Raw genomic sequence first — 20,756 nt, 5'->3', positions numbered from 1 at the left:
AAATGTATGAGAAAAGGACAACTAAAATCACAAATGAGCAAGAAAGCAAGCAGCCAGCAGCCAAGTCATGGAAGATACAACACAAATGGTCAATGAGCATCTGTAAAGATGCTCAAGCTTACTACTAATCAGGGAAACGCAGAAATAAAACCGAGGTACCACTTCCCACGTATCAAATAGCAGAACGGAGAAATTGGACAACAGTGCGACTGCCCTGAGTTCTGCGTGAGCATCAAGTGTAACAACCCCGAGGGGGGCGGGAGACGCTGTCTAGTGAAGGTGAAGCGTGTGTTCTCGTCAACCCAGTGAGTCTCCCCTAGAGAAACTAACACAAGAAAGTACACGGCGAGTCTGTCTGCAACAGCACAACCCGAAACCATCTCGATGTTAACCAACGGAAGGAAAACTGCAGTCCGTTTGCACCCAGGAATACCAAAGAGTTGTTACAATGGATACACCAGGGTAGCACATGAACGCCGATAAACGTCCGAGCACAAGGTCGGCAAGAGAAGCAGCGCAGGGGACACAGGCGGCAGATCATGCTCTAAAAGGCATGAAAGCACACCCTCTCTGTGCTGTTGACGGAGACGGCACAACGATACCGGCAAGCATGACAAGTGTCAAACTGAGGACAAGGTGATGCTGGGGAGGTGGGCAGCGAGACAAAGGGAAAAGGGTTGTGTGGGAGGCAAATATGGAAAAAACTGTTAAGACTTGAAAAAGCTGAGTGGTGGTGAGTCCGATTTGCTCTGCTCATCAGTGAGGCTGAGCGTCTTTCCTTCCATCTCCTGGCCATCTGTGTTCCTTCTATGGGAGCTATTTTGCGACCGTCTGCACGGACCCATTATTTGTCAGCTGTGGACAATGTTAGCTGGAGTCACGTCCCAGGCTCAGGTCTGGGCTCAGGAGTGTTTCACTGCGGCCAGGCTGCCCTAGGGCTGGAGGTGGGCTGAACATCGGCCCTCGTGGGGCTGACAGTTTTGGGGGGCAGCAAACAAAAACGAGTTAAACACACACATTACAAATCGTGCTGGGTGCTGGGGAGGGCACAAACAGGGCACCATGGAGGCGCATTTCGGGGAGACCTCGTTTAGAGGTAGTCTGGAAGCTTCTCAGGAGAGCCCCTATGCCAGCGGAGGGCTCCAGAAGACAGCAGGCCATGAGCCAGCGCTGTGTAGCTGCAGATTCCAGAAACTTACTGCCTCTGAGCAGCTCCCTTAGAGGAACTAATGGTTAAGAGGTTTGGGTCCTGAGGCAGGGGGCAAAGGCACAGATCCTCTGTGGCGGACTGGACCCCAGCCCCCGACCTGGAAGCCTGAGTTTGCCTTTTGGTAGTTTCCTCCTCAGTCACAAGCTCCTCCGGGAAGGCTGTGAATCCAGGAGGGTCTGGGGGGGATAACGTGCTCACAGGTCCGCGCACAGGATATGCGCAGAGGGTTATGCACGGCAAGAGTGGCTGCTCTGCTCTCTTGGTAAGCCCCATCCTGGGGACCCTGTGGAGAAGAGGTGTCACATCTCCCATCCCGCCTTACCAGGGCATTCTCCGGCACTCCCAGGACCACATCGTGCAACATGGCTCCACTGCCGAAGTGCTGGGCTATGGACAGGCCACTCAGGCAGTAACAGGTGTGGTAGAAGTCCCGGGACCTGCAAGGACAAGGTGAGGACGAGCCCTCTGAGCAGGGGCTCCTCTGCTCCACGCAGATCCCCACAGGCGCAGCCTCCCACAAGAGATCCAGACCCAGGACACAGCCCCACGTCCCAATGCCACCCGGTGGCCTTTCTCAAAGCCCCATCCTTCTGCCCTGGCCACAGTAGGAACTGTGGGCTTGGCCCCTCTGGGGTCCCTCCTCTTCTTCTTCCCTCTGGTCTTCTGGAAAGGGCTCTCCAGGGTGGTGCTGGTGCTAAGTTAATATACTTCTCTGAAGGACTACCAAAATGCCTGGAAATGGGCCACGTTCTTCCTGATCAACTGCTCGAGACCAGCCCTGCTCAAGACCAGCCCGGAGCTGGGCCTTCCCCGGCATGTCAGCAGGGGCAGGGTGTGTCCAAGCCCAGTAGCCAGAGGGACAGGATTTCTCTGATTTCCCTTTGCTTTGGCTGTGGTGCCTAAAGATATCCAGTGTATGTGGCAATAGTTGTGATGATTATAATTTCTGTTTATGACACTCAAGGGTTTTAAAATCCTATATCCTGTTCTATTTAGATCAGTTTAGTTTAAAAAAAAAAAAAAAAGTGGGGGAGGAAAGAAAAGCTACGCACCAGCAATCTGTATGACTTACCTGGGGGTGGGGGGTGCATATAAGCAGGGGGAAAGAATGGGCACTGAGGGTGCCAGGAGGGCAGTGGAAGGCGGTGCCCCCACCACGACTAAGCAGCTGGATGCAAAGGGACTCCCCTCACCTCAGCCCCACACACCGGACTCTTAAAGGTCAGCAGCTGCTGCCCTCTGCAGAGCCCTGGGTAGGCCTGAGTGACACACTCTCCCTCCCTTCCCCATGCACCCCTCCCCTGAGAGAAGGCACTCACTTGCCAGGTTTATCCAGAAGCCCCCCCGCGGGGCACTGGCAGCACATGAGGATGTATTCCTGCAGGGCCTGCTGATGGAACATCCAGTGGCTCATGCTGAGGGCAGGGTCGCCTGCAGAAAGGCAGAGGGTCAGCACCGGCCCAGGCCCGGGACACCGCCAGCGTCAAGGACAGTCTTTGTACTTTACTACCCACTGAGGGCCAGTCAAGTTTTCCCTCTGTTCTTCCTGGATGAATTCTGAAGATTGCATTCTCAGGACACTCAACACCTTCACCCAAGTCCCGTGATATGTCCCTTCTCCAGACCTCTGACTCCAGTCAGAGCTGCAGCACAGAGTGGATGCCGGTGTGAGACTACATCCGTGAAGGTGTGAGCCAGCTGCTTCTGCCTTCCAGATCAACACTGATACTGCCCCCTGACTCAGTCCACAAGTCCCTACTCTTCTCCTTTTTTCAAGATTTTCTTTATTTGCGGGGGAGGAGGGTCAGAGGGAGGAGAGAAAGTCCCAAGCAAACTCTGTGTGGAGTGTGGAGGCCAATACGCGGCTTGATCCCACAACCCTGAGATCACAACCTGAGCCAAAACCATGAGTTGGTACACTTAACCAACTGCACCAGCCAGGCGCCCTAAACTACTCTGGACTTCTTAAGACACTTCCTCTAGCGCATCTCCGACTCTAACTGGCTAAGAGAGCTCTCAACAGGGGTGACGTCTGTTCCTTCTCTTTTCTAAGCCTGAACTTCATCTATCTCCAAAGGGCATCCTCCAACTTTTCTCTTGGCTCAAAAACTTTTCCTAAGCAGCATTACTGGTAAGTGCCAGGATTCTTGCGTCATCTAATATGGTAGCAGAAGCAGAAACTGGCAATTCTGGTAATAGTACTAAACTAGGAACAAGCAACCAGGCTTCTACACTCTGAAGCTGAATCTGTACGGTCAGAGAATTCTGGGCACCGTACAGTTATCAGGTGGGGAGGAGAGACAGATTGCCAACAGATGGAAGTTTCCAGAAGCACTTACATGGGAACTGGTTTTTAAAAACTACACACATGCATTCAGTCCTTGGTTAATTTTATACTTTGATCCCTGGGCTACTACAAAGATAGCAATCAATCTGTAAATAGCAATTAAAAGCTAATTTTTCTTTTTCAGTCTTTTTTTGTTTCTATGCATTTTTCTGTGTAGTTACTATAATTTTGTATTTTGTGTTTTCCATTTAACACTAGAGGCATACATTTTTCTATGCTATAATCATACTGTTGATTTTTTCCTTTGTGATTTCTTTTTTTTTTTTTTTTAAGATTTTATTTATTTATTTGACAGAGAGAGAGATCACAAGTAGGCAGAGAGGCAGGCAGAGAGAGAGGAGGAAGCAGGCTCCCTGCAGAGCAGAGAGCCCGATGCGGGGCTCAATCCCAGGACCCTGAGATCATGACCTGAGCCGAAGGCAGCGGCTTAATCCACTGAGCCACCCAGGCGCCCCTGTGATTTCTTCTTTAAAGAAGCATATTTAATAGCTATAGGGACTTTGGGGAGGGGATGAAAATTCTAAAACTGATTATGGTCATGGCTGCACAACTCTTGTGATGCCACTAAAAACCACTGAATTGTATATTTTAAATAAGTGAATGATATGGTTATGTGAATTATATCTCAAGAAAGCTCTTATTTTTTTAAAAAGCAAATGCATTAAAGTTCAGAATAACTGCACTAAGCATCTGTACAAAATACACCTTTATTCTATATCCTGTAAGAAGTAAAAGACTATTATATTGCTAACCTATCACTAAAATCGGAATCTGAAAAGAACTGCTATGTTTACTACTAGATAGATTACAGAGTAGGTCCATTACATGCTGCATTACTGAAGTCTGCAAGCTCAAAGTTCACAAGCCTGACAAGGAGCTTCCCGGAATCCTGGAATTTGCACGGCAGCACACAAAATCACAGACGAAGGCGGACATGACAACAGGGTGCTGACGGCTTGGAATCAGCCTTCTCAATCCTCCATACCTCTCCCTCACGTTATGAATCCCCATCACTATGTCATTTTGGATCTCAAAGATTCCTTTCCAAAAGTGTTCCCAAACAGAAACTGACAGGCACAGCGACATGTAGCTCAACATCACAGGTGGACAGAAACAGGCCTGCGGTATGCCTCCAAGAACATTCAAGCCACCGGTAACTGCTCATGGGCCTGCCTGTTTCCTACGGCTCCATAGAAACCAAAGAACTCTAATTTGGTCAGCATTTTATATTTTAAAAATCTTAATAATTTGTTCTTCTAGTCAACCACTGTGTTCTACACCCATACAGCAGCGACCTGCATGGAGCCAGGGAGGTGGGACTGGGTATGTGTGCCACCGGGGGTCGGCCTCTTGTTACCTCATTAACTACCGAGAGGATCATCATCTTAAAAGTGTACTGGGTTGTTTGCTGAGATAAAAGTAGGAATGAACATGTTAGGGAAAAAGCAGGTGTGGCACAGAAGGAAACAATTTCAGTACATAAGTCTCCCTCCCTTCAACTCCCATCCATCTCCCAAAGGTGCCCATTGTTAAAGGGGTTTTGCTCGCCTCCAGGAAAAGCTGTGGGGCTCTCAGCCCATGTGCACACAGACCAAACCTTTTACACTTCATGTTGGGTTCTGGAGAGTTTTCCATAGGAACCCATCGCATGTAACCATGGTATGGAGAAACCGTAATATATTTAACTATTAACCTTTTTTAAAAAAAAGAGATTTTATATGTTTGAGAAAGAGAGAGAGAGCAAGAGTGGCGAGGAGCAGTGGAGGGAGAGGGAGAAGCAGACTCTCTGCTGAGCAAGGAGCCCAGTGTGGGCCTCGATCCCAGGACCCAAGATCATGATCTGAGCCAAAGGCATACGCTTAACTGCTTAGCCCCTATTAACCTTTTCATGAGCGGTTGGGTTGCTCGCCATTCCTTTGCTAATATCTCTGCAGGTAAATTCCTGCCCATGCACTAGCCCGGTTTAAGTAATTTAAACAAGTCTCCAAACGACCTTCCAAAAACTGATACAGCTTTTTACACCCACACTGACAGTGCAAAACTGCCCGTTTTCCCACATTCTCCCCAACACTGACACCATGTTTTCTCATCTCTGGCAATCTGACAGTAAAAGCGACCAGCGCCTCTCTGATTTGATCTGCACATCTTTCACTGTATCTTTTTGTTCCGTTTATGCACCTGTGGCAGCTATACCGGGGTAGGCGGCGATCCGGTATCAGAGAGCAAGTCACTTAGCCTTACTGTTCTTTGTTTCCTCCTCTGTAAAATGGGGGTGACAAGACTACCTATTTCATGACATTGTTCTGAGGCTCAAACGAGAAAATCCATGTGCAGGACTCTGTTGAGTTCCAGGTTGAGCAAGTCTCGGCTGCCCGCCAGGAGGGGGGGTAGCCATAGCAAAAGCAACGCCCCCAGGAGCTCCTTCCCTGCCTGTTCTGAATCTCCCTGTTCAGATCCTCTGCCTGGGTTTCAGGGAGGGTCAGCTATTTCTTAGTGATTTGTAAGAGTATCTCAAAGAAATTAGCCCTTTCTCATTTGTCGTAAATAATTTTTCCCACCTTATTTCTTGTTTTGCTTATAGAATTTCTATTCTTTGGTAAAATAACTTTTCTTTATGCAAAAAATACAAATTAATTGCAGAAAATCAGAAGATACAAAGAAAGGAAACAAGTATCACTTGTCATTTCACAACCCAGATACCTTCTAGTAATTTTTTAGAGTCAACTCTTCACTAAAAATGGAATTATGGGGCACCTGGCTGGCTCAGTCAGTTAAGCATCCAACTCTTGATTTCAGCTCAGGTCATGATCTCAGGGTCGTGAGCTCGAGTGCCGCATCAGGCTCCTTACTGAGTATGGAGCTTGCTTAAGATTCTCTCTTTTCCTCTCCCTTTGCCCCTCAAAAAAAAAAAAAAAAAAAGGAATTATATACATGCTGCTTTGAAATCTTTGATCATAGTGTATTATGAATATCTTTCTACCCATCGTCTCCTTTTGACTCCCAATGTCAGTATTATGCCTCTTGCTCGAGACACTTCCCTTCTCCGTTTCTCACTGTTGCTGAGACATGGGTGAGCTTCAAGCCCAACTCGGGTCTCCTCTCTCAGGCAGTGAAAAAGCTGCAAGGCCCAAGAGTCACAGGCAACCTCTTCCACAGGCAAAGCTCTGAGTGTGATCAGGCCTCCAGAGCAGGTGCCACAATAAACAAAATGTCAGTAGGACCCCCCCACCCCCCCACTCCCCCCACCCCATCCCCTCACTGCCACCCATACTGGCAGGTGGCGCTCCTGTAGCAGCTCTCCCGGATGCTCCTGCAACCGCATCAAGAATGTGTCGCCTCCCGGCCAGGAGCACATCTGTGAAAGGCTGCCCATTTTACCAGGGGCTTCACCTCACCAGTTCCAGATAAAGAAATCATTAAAACCCCAGGCGACTTTTGCTTTGAGAACATTGGACTCTCGGGGATTTCTTGGCTTCTCTATTACAGCGGTCAAGCCAGAGACAGTGCAGGCTCAAGTCAGGAGAACGGTAATTCTTAATGCCCCGAGATCAGAAGCCCAGGGGCCCCAGGCAAGGAATCTCAGGACAGACTACGACTGGAAGAATGAGGAGAATGGGCAGAGGTGGTGTTTGCTTCAAGTCTGTATCCAAAGTGGCGACAACTCAAATGAAATGAAGAAAGTAAAGAAAAGGGGCTCAGAAAGATGAGCCAAAGAAGATAAAAAGGCACATGGGGATGGCAAGGCAGTAGCAAAGAATCCCATCTTCCACATTTGAGCAACTAATTACCCACCTACTAAGTCCAAAGAAAACCTTCCCTCTGGGCCAAGGGACCTCACTCCAAGAATAGATCAGGATCCAGCCGGGCAGCCATGACTTCCCCTCTCCCACTGGTTTCCCCAGAAACACCCTGCTCTCACATAAGATTAACAAGAAAGCTGATCTGGGAGTCCGCAGGCAACCTGAGATTTCAAGACATAATAAAGGAAGGCTCCCAGAAGTTTCGCTTGCTCTCTGAGTGCTTTGGTTTGGCAGTCCCATTTGAGATGCGACAGAAACGAACACAGGTCTCTCCCCTCCAGGTGGCGGAGGGGCGGGACAAACTTGCATTTAGGACACTTCAATGAATTTAAGATATTTCTAATGGCGGCATTTCTAATGGCGGCCTCAACAAAGCTGGTCAGACACAGGATCTTTTCTGCACTGGCTCTGTTTCTCTGTCCCTTTCTGCAAGTGCCTGTTTGGTTACTGTTGTGACCGCAACATGCACAGCATGGGTTTTCAGTTCCAGTCTGACTGATGCAGAACTCTGCCCTGGAAACTGTGGCTTCACACCCAGTGGAGGTGGCAGTCACCCCGGGGCCCAAGACATACACCTACCTCCTGGCCACAGTCAATCTGAAGCAGCCACTGTAACGCAGCTGAACCCTGGAATTGAGTCCTGCTCTGTGCGTGCCTAAGGCAGGAGGTCCCATACCGGGCACCCGCACTCCAGGACAGACAGAGCTCATTTCTGCCCCCCTAAAAAAGCACGCTGGCCTCCTGACTTGATAAGCAGCCGCAGGACATCTCTGGGCCCCCGCCAGCACCCCGCCCCCCACCAACAGCCCCCCAGGCTCACCTTGAGCATGCAGTGCCCGGTGCAGCAGGGGCAAGAGCCCCGCCTGCCAGAAGGAGTAGCAGCCATCCACCAGCTTGTTGCAGCGGCCCTGAAATCCACCTTCGAAGCGCATCTGCCGGCTGGTCACCCATTGCTGAGGATGACACAGAAAAGGAAAAGGCAGTTACAGGCGAAGGTCCCATCCCTTGGCTTCTTGGCACTGGCAGTCCAGGGCGCTGGCTGTTACCTCCTCCCTCACTGCTGCAGATGCAGAGTGGAGCACTTAAGCTGGACCCCTTCCGGGCAACAAACACTGATCTCGGCTCAGAGCCTAACAGACAACGGACAATCAGCTCTTCCTGGGTTTCAGATGGGTTCTGGGGCTGACAGGATGAAGAGGCCAAGTTGGCCTATAAGGACAAGACTTAACTAGGAAACATCAGGCCAAGACCACCAGGGGCTCGTTTCTAACCACTTTTCCTGCTGGGAAGTTTATTAAAAGCTGATCAATGGAATTTTGTGCTATGTCTCATCAGATGATTTTAAACTGTCCCTGACTTTGACTTGGCACCTGAAGAAATCCATCCAAGGTTTCTTAGCAAAACACTTGAAGGACTGGAAGCAGAAGCCATTATCCCAACCATCAATGATGGATCTGTCTGGTCTAGCCTCTCTGCTTCTCCAGGGGAACCTGGCTGCCTAACAGAAGAAAATCTTTCACTCTGACCCTATAAAATGGCTCCTGATGTCCCTCGGCAATCACCCATGATGCTGCCCTTCCCCGCTTATCTCTAAGTTTCCTAAACACACGCTGCTACCAAGATCAAGATAGCCGTGGGTTTGGCCTCCAGGAATGAGCAGAACCAACTGGCTGAGCAGATAATGACATCTCCATTTCCCTCCCAGGCAGTTCCAGCCACCAGCCATGGACTTTCAGAACTGAATGGTGTGGCATAAGGCACCTCCTCATCCCTAGGTTCTTGCTAGACTGACTCCCCAAAAGGAGCTGCCAAGGACCCTTTTCGGAATGGGGGTGTCCAGCCTATGTTTTAGTTAGCAGTTGTGGAGTTTAGATTATATCCCTGTTCAAGGCAACACTCACCCATAAGAGTCAAGTCCCAAGTTTTCTGAAGAAAGACAAAAACTAGATTGCAGGTACAGACACTAATATGTCCCCACTAAGTCTTCAGTGAGCCCATTAGGGATGACACTATTTAATGAAAGTAGGTGAAGCATCACTCAAGGAAAGAGAAAGCAGGTACTATAATGGGGAACCCATTCTTCATTTTTACTTACCCTACAGACTAAGGGTTGATTTTTTTTCCCCCAGACCAATGGTTTTTAAGTCAGACTAAATAATTTTTCCCAATGCCTAAGCCCATGGGTTTATTCTGTTTCTCTTGGCTATACGAATTCATAAAATCCTTCAGGCATGGGTCCTAGTTCTCCCAAAGCAAATGGAAGGCAGAGAGTGGTTTGGTAAGGACACTGGCATTTATTGAGCACCTACTATATGCCAGGCTGGTTTATAGATTTTCTCTCCTTTCAGAGTCCGGAGTGCTAACCTTGCCTTTAAGTTTAAAAAAACCCTGTTATCTCTACCTTATAGAGGAGGAAAAAACTGAAGCTAGAACAGACAAATTTCCTAAGGTCACATGGTTAGGAAGTGGTAGAGACAGGGCTCAAATCTAGAATATTGCCATTGTAACTGAGGCTTCTGCTAATTATATTCCATATTTCTGCCTAGGAAATGGGACTTCCATATTTCGTGCCTTACTGGTGATTAGATTTTTAAATGTCTAAAAACTCAAGGTCTAGTGGGAAAAGTTGTCTATTTCAGCATGAACCTTCAAGGAAAGTATACCATAGGAGGCTTCCTAAGGATTAGGATGAAATACTGCTGGTCGCGTAGCTACAGAGTACAACAGGAACTTCCTTACAAGCTCATGAAGGGTCTCACGACGGTTCCTATGATGAGAGGCTGACATCTGAACTTGGGAAGAGGAGATGAATGTCAGTTGCAGCTGGTCTACTCTGAGGTCATGGTTGGGAATAAATGCTTCGCAGGAGATGGTGGCACTGGGTGTGTGTATGTTTGTAGTAGTTTGTAGTTGTGTGTAGGCTTCTGGTGATAATGTCAGTACAATCTGGTGACTCCCTGAAGCTGACTGCTTTCTGAATTCACTCTCAATGTCTGTCAGGAACTCAGAGTCCAGACTTACATGCTTGGGCTACCTACTCACGTAGTTACTAGTTGGGGTGAGTGCTGTGTATTGTGCAAGGCTGATAATCACAGACTGTACCCCTGAAACAAATAACACATTATATGTTGCTAATAATAATAATAATAATAATAATACATAAATAAATAAATGTAATTACTAAATGTTCATATATTGCAGTCCATAACAAAAGCTTGGCCTCAAAAGGCCTGAGAGCCCTTCTTATGACGTTTTCTCTTAGGAGATTCTTCCTAAGACACGTGATGTCATCTAAATTTAAGGAACTGAAGCTACAGCCTTGGGAGTATGAGGAAGGTACTCTGGCTCATGCCAGATGTGTGACAGACTCACGAAGGCTATGGAGTTGGCCTAACACACCTCAGAGCAGGAAGATGGAAAGGCAGGAAAAAAGGAGCCAAAACCAAGGAGACGTTCACCTCTCCCACTTTTTTGGAACAGTGCTGAGTCCCCCAACAACTGCATTGAAAAGCTTCATTACAGGACATTTAGTCCGTGGGCTCCAGGCAGGAACTCTCAGCCCTTCCCACAGCCGAACAGTCCCAAAGCCTGTGGGTTTGAGCAGTCATATCACGGGGGGCCCTGGGGCCCAAGAGGAAGAGGGGTCAACACACACTTACCAATAAGCTCTTCAAATTCAAGGAACGTTCCTTCTTGAGGATGACCAGGGCAGCCAGGCCACAGAAAGTGTAGCCGCCATGGGCTTCCATCCCTGGCACCCCACCAATTCCACCTTCCCAATTCTGACACCTATGGGGAGATTGAGAAGAGCAGGCTGAGTGGTCAGTGTCAACCAACGAGTGGCCAGCTCTAGTGCGGGGCACAAGTGCGGAACAGCCCTGGACGGCAGAGAATAGTTTGCTTAGGTCACTGTGTGAACCGCACAGCTGTGAATGGAAAGATGCCAGCTAATTAACTTCTGCAAATGCCTCTCTCTCACACAAAAAAAGGGAAACTCAGAAATATTCTACTTATGTAAAAAACATAGTACCTCAAATCTTTACCTTTAGGGAAAAGCTTATAAAATCATACATTCAGTGTGACAACTAGTATTTAAATGTTGTATCTATTTCTGGTATTTTTCCTCTTTTCTGTATTTTCAAAAAATTTCTATAATGAACATTAATACCTTTATTACTATCAAAATAAACTTATTTTTAAATGACAACTTTCTATATATTCAAATTAGCCATTTATTATTATCATAGTTGTTGTTATTAGGGGGTTATAATATATTAATAGTGTATTCTCTAGTCATAAAAATGTGCCTGATCTTTGGACCAGCGATATGGAGTCATTTCTAGGAATTAATCCCACAAAATAAGTGAAAATGTATTCAAAGAGCAGGTTAGAAGAATGTTTACCATATTCCCATTTACAAAAGTGAAATATTAGAAACAACTCAGGAGCTCAACAGTAAGGGACCGGTTATAGAAATTACAGCACACTGTACAAAAGAAAACCACTCATTTAAAATGATGCTACGAAGTATATTTAAAGATGTCCCAAATATATCACATGAAAAAAGCGATAAAGTGATAATGTACAGTATAATTTTTCTGGAATTCTAAAAAGATATACACCAACAGAGTGGTTGGCGGTAGATTCCAAGCAGTCTGACTGTTCTTCTTTTTGCTTGCCTATAATAAATGTTTTATCTGTGAAATAAATTTTCTTTTTAGTATATTTTCCTGTAACAGGGCAGGACTTTACTTCCAGTGATCTCCAAGAATGAACACGGGCTCATACTCTGCAGGTGTGTCTGCCTCCCAGTACTAGCTGCAGAACAGGTGCACAGGGGGAGGAGCGCTTACTCCAAAACTTGGCAGGACTTCCAGACGAAAGAGAAAAGAATTAGTAATCCTGCCCCCATCTTCCAGGCACCTCTCCTTAGAGGCCTGGCCTCTCAGGAACTCACAGGCCATGTTCAGAGCAGTCCCTGGGCCCAGGGACATCACAGTGCAGAGCGCCAAGTCAAAAACAGGCTACCATTCCCTGCACAGACCCCTCAGCACCTCTGTCCCAGGACCCTGCCACCCCCCACCCTCAAGAGGCGAGTGTTCCTTCCTCACATTTGGCCGCAGGGAAGGTAAGAAGAGCTCAAGTGTGAAGAGTGTCATGAGTGAGGAACATCTGGGGACCTCTTAGCATTTTTCTTTTTCTTAATTTAGCTTTCAAACAATTTTTTTTGAATTAAAAGAATAAATTCTGTTAAAGAATAAATAATGAAAAGTAAACCTCCTGCCCACCCTAGTGCCCAGACCCTCTCCCAGGCAGTGACCAGGCAGTTTCTGCACCTCTGTCTCTTTCCCTCTCTCTCTCTACACACACACACACACACACACACACACACACACACACACACCCACAAGTGCAAACGCACATGATCTACATTCCACTTTTTCTCCCTCTTACATGCATGGGAGCAATTTTAATCACTGTAAATTCGTAAGTTGAGTAAAATTCTTCGGGAGTGTCTTCTAGCCAAATCTAACAGATTGAGCACAAGAGCCCAGTAAAAGGAAAGGAAAGGAATTTAAAAAGGGATAAACTCCAAGGGTAAAGAGCATAGGAGAAGATACACACACAGACAGGAGATAACAAAATTTTGAAAGCCAGGAAAGGAGAGAGATAAGAAGTAACGGACCTAACAGATTAGAGAACCCTACACCAGCCCGGCGGGCAGAAAGCAGGGTGATGTGCTCCAGCGGAAGGACCAGGAACTGGAGACGCAGGACCCCTCGCCCTCCCTCGAGAAGCCAAGAAGCCGAGAAGCCACATGAGGTGGAAACAAGTTAATTGGTTGCAAATGTATGTAAGAATCAGTTAGACCCCCTGGTGCCCAGCAGGCCAGGACAGGAGGTTTGGGGGGGGGGGCTAATCAAGAGGGTCTGGACTCCAGGATATCCAGCACAGAGAACAGGAGGGAGGCACCACACTGAGCAGGGGAGTGCGTGAGAATCTATAATCTGAACAGCCCCCACCCCGTTTCCTCCTAGTATTTCACAAAGGCAGCTACCAACTTCCTACCCCAACCAGGAATCTGGAAGACACTCCACAATGGAAACTGATAAGCCCAAGGGACAAAGCCCAATGGGGTGAAAGGCTGAATGCTGGCACACGCAGCTCTCTGCCAGCTTTTTAGCACTCGGCTCCTAAATCTGAACACCAGGCATTTCTGCAGTCTCTAATACGAAAGAGAGAGAGAGAGAGAGAAAGAGAGAGAGTGGAACAGACACACAAAACTAAGCTGGAGAAATGACACAGGGAGCAGAAGGAAACGTTTTAGTTAAAATAGTATATGAGAGAGAAATACTGCAAGAATAAAACATGCCTGAAACAAGAACAGGAGAGTACATAAAAAAGTATTTCTTTTAGAAATTAGAATAAAATAAACTCTAGAAAATTTAAAATAGAATTGCAGAAATAAAACCTCATCAGAAGGGAATCTCTCAGAAAGTACAATAAGAAAGGTTAAAAGAGTTAACAAGTAGGCAAAATAATCCAAAAAATCAGAAGACCAACCCTATGTATAGGAGGTTATAAAAACAGCAAACACAGAAAACAGAGGGAAAGAAATTATCAAAGAAATAATATAATAAAGATTCTTAGAACTAAAGTATATGCCATTCCAGACTGAATATACTTGCCGAGTGCCAAAAGAAAAATTTTTTAAAATCTGTATCATGGTTCATCAGCATCAAGTTTCCAAACAGCAAGAATAAAGATTTCCAAAAACTTCTAGGGAGGGAGATATGGTGGGACAGAGAAAAAGAGAAACAAAACATAAGCGTCTGCCTTCGGCTCAGGTCGTGATCCCATGGTGCTGGGATGGAGTCCTGCATCAGGCTCCTTGCTCAGCAAGGAGCCTGCTTCTCCCTTTCCCTCTGCCTGCTGCGCCCCCTGCTTGTGCTCTCTAAAGAGACACACACACACACACACACACACTGGACTGGGACACACACACACACACACACACACACACACACACACACACACACTGGACTGGGACTACAATGGCATTGGGAGGCAGTGGTTACCATAACAGTTTTTGGCTACTTAAACTCCTTGCATTTCAGCTTAATATCAAATTCAATATCCCACCATTTTATATGCAAGGAAACTATGGCATAGAGAAGTGAAATGATTTGTCCAAAGCTACTAAATGACAAAACTGGGATTCAAACCCAGGTAGTCAGAGTTACACATCAAGTGAGTGCCTAACAATCCAATCCTGCAAATACTAGTTATACACTCTGGACAAAATACACAGAAACAACTTTTCCCAAGGGCTCAGTGGGCTGAAAAAAGGCAGGCAGATTTTGGTGGAGATTTAAAAGTTGGAGCAGACAACAGCAGGCAGGCAGTCTCTTCCCTCGCCAGCCCTATTTTTTTTCTTTCCAGTTTGCCCTGGGATGGCTGCGGTCACCCAGTGGTGGCAGCAGCAGGTCAGAGGGGTCAGTGGAGGGCAGTCGAAACAAACAGAAAGCCTACTATTTTCCTGGTAAGAAGAACCAGGCTGACGGAAATGGTGGAGGAACACCAGAAAGAGGAAAGTAAAGAAGGAAAACTCCAAATTCCATGTTAAACGTCTACCTGACTCCAGGTCATACATGCATCGTGCAAACTGAAAGCAGATTCTGACCCAAGAACTGACCAAAGGGCCAAACCCACTGCCCAGTGCATGTGTAACAATCCGTACTTTGGGTCTAACCAAGTTGACTGCTGCTAAAACAAAGCCATCAACACTCTTTAAAGCAATCTAACAGAATCCAGCCTCTATGATACAAGACCACAATGTCTACGATACAATCCAAAAATTACTTGACATATGCAGAATCAGGAAAATGGGACATCCCAACTCCAAGATACCCAGATGTTGAAATTACCAGACAAGAATTTTGAAGCATTTTTTTTATTTTATTTTTTAAAGATTTTATTTATTTGTCAGAGAGAGAGAGAGAGCAAGAGCGAGCACAGGCAGATAGAATGGCAGGCAAAAACATAGAGAGAAGCAGGCTCCCTGCCGAGCACGGAGCCCTATGTGGGACTCGATCCCAGGACGCTGGGATCATGACCTGAGCTGAAGGCAGCCACTTAACCAACTGAGCCACCTGGGCGTCCCTGAAGCAGACATTTTAACTATGTGTTTACCTCAGGGTAATGGAAAAAAATATATACTTGTAATGAATAAAAAGATGGGAAATCTTAACTGAGAAAGAGAAAGTATAATAAAGAACCAAACCCAAGCAAGTTAGCTCAAAAGCCTATACTCTCAATCTCTAAACTATGGCTACCTTACACCAGTGAGTATTACATGCCAGGTCTTCAGTAAATGTTGGTTATTATTATTGTTAGTCTTTTCCACAATGATACTGGAAGCCAGAAGATAATGGAGGAATGCTAAAAAAAAATTCTGAAGGAATACAGTTTATATAGTTTCCAATTTAAAAATCTCTAACCAAATAAAATCTCAATCAAGTGTGAGACAAGAATAACCATTATGCACAATCTGAAAAATTCATCTCCTAAGTGCTCTCTTTTGGGATCTACCGGAGTATGTGGTTCATTAAAATGTGTAAGTAAGCCAAGAAAAAGGAGGGCAAGGGCTTCAACAAAGGAGAGAAGTGAAGTGAATTTCATGCTGAAAGGAAGCTTCTGGATACCTGCTGGGCAGCAGGCTGAGAGCAATCTGTCCAGACTGAAGCAGGAGGGCACAGGGCTCCAGGAAGGAGAACTCAAAATACACACACACACACACACACACACACACACACACACACGAGAACTGATACATTACCTAAAGTGTTTGACTGTAATGAGAGTGATTTTATAGCTCTGGCAGAAAATCTGGAAATAAATTCATGATGTATGCATTTTTAAAAAGAGGTAATGACTAATTCCAGGAAAATAAAAATTACCTAGGAAAGTAAATATGATCATAGTTTACCATCTGATTTACCTGTAAATTATATTTTCATAGTAACAGGTACTACTTTGGTAAGAATAAAAACGTAAAAAACAAAATAATACAGCTTGGATAACATTCCATATTAGTACACAGGTATCTTCTATACCTTTCCTTTTCTTATTTTTTAATCATGAGATACCTGAAACGTCTAGGAAAGTCTACCAAATAATATATAGAACATACATGTATGTAACACCTAGCTTTAATGAAGTCATATACACTTCAGTCTCTCTTTTATTTTAAAGAAATGAACCATTACAGATACAGATAAAGTCTCCTTTGGAAATGGGTAGACATTTCCTGATTTCATTTCCTCTTCTCTCCCTGAGAAGTAACCATCATCCTGAATTTGTTTTTATATTTTTATATTATATATATTTTTATATTACCACATGTCATTCTTCCTATAAATACAGGATTATTGTGCATGTTTTCAAATTTTAAGTAAGTGTGCTAATCTGCATGTTTTAACATCTTTAACTCAGGGTTGTTTTTGAGGATTTATCTGTCTTGATACACACAGCTCTGGTTCATTCATTCCAACTACTATCTTATATTGCAATGTGACTACACCACAGCTTGCTTCTCCCTCAGAATCTGTTTCTGGGTTTTGGCTATTACAAACAAGTCGCATGTTGGTCTCTTTCATGCACGTGTGTGAGCTTCTGTAGGTGTGGGATTACTGGGTCATTAGCAACGACATCTTTAAGGTATTATCAAGTTGCTCTCCAAACTGGTTAAATCCATTTAGATGCCGTGAGTACTGTTTGCACAAGGTTTTGATCCTTGCCCATCTATACAATAACACAACACTGAAGAAAATTGGGGAAAAAAGAAAATTTGGGAGCATTTCTGAAATGCACCATGCTACAACCCCAATCCGTCTCTTGTAATTTTAGAGTTCCTTCCATTCCTTTTTCATTTTTCTTCATTTTCAGAGTCTTGACCCCCTGCTTTCTAAGAGGCCAGGACAAATCCTGGCATCTCTCACCTTGCTATCCATTCGGCCGTGCCCTCAAAGAGGTCTGGAGTGATGATGTTGGTCAGAGAAGCTACGGAGGCGGCACAGTACGCACTTCTGGAAGGACAGAAACAGAGGGGGAGAGTGTTAAGCTTTAAGGAAGAGCTAAAATAGGATTCATTGAACTCAGGCGGACTGCTCTCTGCCTGGTAAGCTGTAATCACCTCCTGTCCTCACTCTTGGCACTCGGTCAGTCCTCCTGGGTCTCCAACTGAGAGGTTTGACATTCTATTTGGATAGAGTTGCTCACAGCGTGGCTTCAGTGAAAGAACATGACATTCTAGTCTCCCTACCTCCACATGGTCAAATCTACATCAGAGGAAATAACAGCCAGATCAATTCATGTCCAAAGTGAATTTAGCTCTTTCCTTCAAAGACCTATCATGGTTCCCAAACTTCCACAGTGTCATTCATTCGGCTATTTCTGATATGCTCATTCATTCGATGTCAGTAATGTTTTCGATCCAGAATTTCTGTATATGGAATGGACACATTAAAGGTTAATTGTATATTTTTTCTTCAACAGACACTCCAAAGCAGGGCACTAGACCCTAAAGGCTGCTTAGTCCAGACGAGAGGGACAGGAATAGATGAGTCCACTCGGATACTTCCCTTAGGCCTTCAGAGGGAGAAAAGAACTTTGATTTCAAGCACCCCACCACTAGGTGTACACACACACACACACACACACACACACACACTTTTAAATGAAAAAGAAAGAGAACATCTTTTTTTTTTTTTAATGTTATCCTACTTGATTTGGAATAAGTCTTCCCATTCCATCCTGCCAGCCCTAATTCTTCTCAGGACACATTTCATTTCAGCTTCTCTCTCTCTATTACGGAATATATCTACAAACTGTGTTTTCTTTCCTTCTATGCCCTTTTAAAATATCCAGCATCTCAGCTCCATTTTACGATGAAGACAGTTTGTTCTAATTCTGCTTACAGATCCTTTCTAAGGGCTCCTGGGAATATAAAAGGGAAGAAAGAGGAAGGCCTAGATTCTGTATCGTTCAATATGGACATAGCTACTAAGCCAAACTTACGAGGTATCCCGAAGACATCTGTGCAGAAGCTGCAAGCTTATGATATGACACCAGCCTTTGCATCGGCCGCCTCACGCTGGCCCCGGCACGGCAGGGGCTGAGTTACTCCAGCAGACAGCAGAAGCATGCAAGAGTCCTATGTGCCAAACATTATCACCCACCAGAAGCTAACCTCAGAGGTCTGATCTCACTTCTTTCAGGTTTGGAGCCTCTCAAAGGGGTTCCACAGTATTTGCTCTTGAACCTTCACATAACCTCTGAGGTAGGGAAGCGGCCAACCACGTAGTTTGCCTCTCACAGACGGAAGAACTAAGACGTGATGCCAGAAGCTGCTAGTCCTAGATCGCACACTGAAACGGGAAGCCAACAAAACCCACCCCTTATGTGCAGTTTCTTCCTCTCTCCTTCTATCCGGCCATCGCATCTCTCAAATTTGTTCACTACTCCCCATCCTCTCTACTGTCCCCCAAATCCAAATCACCGTTCCCAGGATCGAGGTCCTGACTGGTCTTCCTCCCAGAGGACTTTTACTAAAACACTGCAATCCATTCACTGCAACTGGGAAAGTTCTAATAAAATACAGACCACATCCTATCACTCCCTACTTAAAAAGGGTCAGTGACTTCCCACTGCTCTTAAACTCCTACTTCAGGACCCCTTGGTCTGCTCCCAGCCTGTCCTTCCGGCTTCACTGCTACTGCCCACGAGGCCCTCTCCACTTCAGCCATACAAAACTGCTTTCTCGAGCCCACTCTAGGCCCTGTCACCTCAAGTTCTACGAATGCTGGGTCTCTGCTGCCCCCTCCCCTCACAGAACACTCCAGGTTCTCCAACCTAGATGAGGTCAGTAGTAAATAACTGCTCCTTTCTGAGAACTGAGAAAGGGCGGCAGGTGCAAGGAGTTCACCGAGGTTTGGTCCCTGGCAGCACACCTGTGTTGTAAAGCCCCAAATTAACTCATCCCGGAGACTATCAGGAATCGTGACAGACGGGAAAGATCACGAGGCCATTGCGTCTAACCCAGAATGAGGCCTCCTAGCCTCCAGACGCCCAAACATGCCCTCCCCCAGTCTCCACCCGTCACTGCTGGTCAAACCCACTCAATACGCACTCTGGAGTCCTGGCGGACACTTTCAGGCAAAGGACAATTAAATACCAAGCAAGAAATGTTGGGGGCGCCTGGATGGCTCAGTGGGTTAGGCCTCTGCCTTTGGCTCAAGTCATGATCTCAGCGTCTGGGGATCAAGTCCCACATCAGGTTCTCTGCTCGGCGGGGAGCCTGTTTCCCCCTCTCCCTCTGCCTGCCTCTCTGCCTACTTGTGATGTCTCTCTCTATCAAATAAATAAATAAATAATCTTAAAAAAAATGATGGAACTGGGATAGGAGAATGCAAAGCAAGGAAGCGTTCTCCTCTCTGATCCTACGCAAACGAGAAGCATGGCTGAAAGGGAGCCCATTAGCAGAGGAGCTTCCGTACAGGTGAGATACAGCTGCAGGGCTCTTGGATGGAACAGATCAGTTTTACTGGAGAAGTTTGCTAGCATCTGTCTAGCAGATATAAATATGAACACAGAAAAAACCTGCGCTGGAACTAATAAGCTGGAGAACAATCACACCTGCAAAAGCTATGTGATACAATGCAAAGCAATATGACTTTGCCTTGTAAGTAATGTCAGAAGTTTTAAAAAGCTAAATTTGGGGGCACCTGGGTGGCTCAGTCACTAGGCCTCTGCCTTCGGTTTGGGTCATGATCCCAGGGTCCTGGGATCCCGCCCTGTGTTAGACTCCCTGCTCAGTGGGAAGCCTGCTTCTCCCTCTTACACTTCCCCTGGCTTGTGTTCCCTCTCTCACTGTCTCTCTCTGTCAAATGAATAAATAAAATCTTTAAAAAAAGAAAAGAAAAAGCTAAATTTTGAAATCGTGCATATTCAGTTGGACCAGCTGTAGAACAGAAATGAAAATGTGGTGTCAGGGGTGGGGGAACAATTTTTAACCTTTACCTTAAGAGTCAACAAAATACTGCTTTTCCTCATTAGTCATATGGGCTTTGTTGGTGTTGACAAGGTTAAACACACAACCACAGTCCCAGATGGAGTCACTTATGCTAAGCCCCATATCACCAAACTGAAACCTAATCATAGTTTCGGCTCTCCAGAAATGAAGTCTTAAACCAGTTCATCAGGAAGCACCTGATGAGTGCTGGTTAGGTCACCTGCCTGACAGAACCCTGCTGCCTCTGAAAGGAAAGTAACCTTGCAAAACTGACCCACTTGTTTGCCTTGTATAACTTTCCTGTTCCCGGTCCCTTCTTGATACGGT

At 45.8% G+C, this 20,756-nt stretch overlaps 1 protein-coding gene across 1 annotated transcript in view; it reads right to left on the bottom strand.

Moving 5' to 3' along the window:
* FNTB (farnesyltransferase, CAAX box, beta) overlaps positions 1–20,756 on the bottom strand; it is a 64,666-nt gene that overhangs the window by 4,786 nt on the left and 39,124 nt on the right. Inside the window, exons 7-11 of the mRNA XM_046007155.1 lie at positions 17,359–17,445; positions 11,017–11,146; positions 8,178–8,310; positions 2,530–2,641; positions 1,533–1,647 (exon numbers count right to left, since the gene is read on the bottom strand). Coding sequence (XP_045863111.1) covers positions 1,533–1,647; positions 2,530–2,641; positions 8,178–8,310; positions 11,017–11,146; positions 17,359–17,445 — 577 coding nt within the window. The remainder of the gene's footprint in view (positions 1–1,532; positions 1,648–2,529; positions 2,642–8,177; positions 8,311–11,016; positions 11,147–17,358; positions 17,446–20,756) is intronic.

The sequence above is a fragment of the Meles meles genome, chromosome 6 (genome assembly GCF_922984935.1).
Source record: "Meles meles chromosome 6, mMelMel3.1 paternal haplotype, whole genome shotgun sequence".
Classification (NCBI taxonomy): domain Eukaryota; kingdom Metazoa; phylum Chordata; class Mammalia; order Carnivora; family Mustelidae; genus Meles; species Meles meles.
The sequence above is the reverse complement of the archived record's forward strand: the minus strand, read 5'-3'. Positions and strand labels throughout refer to the sequence as shown.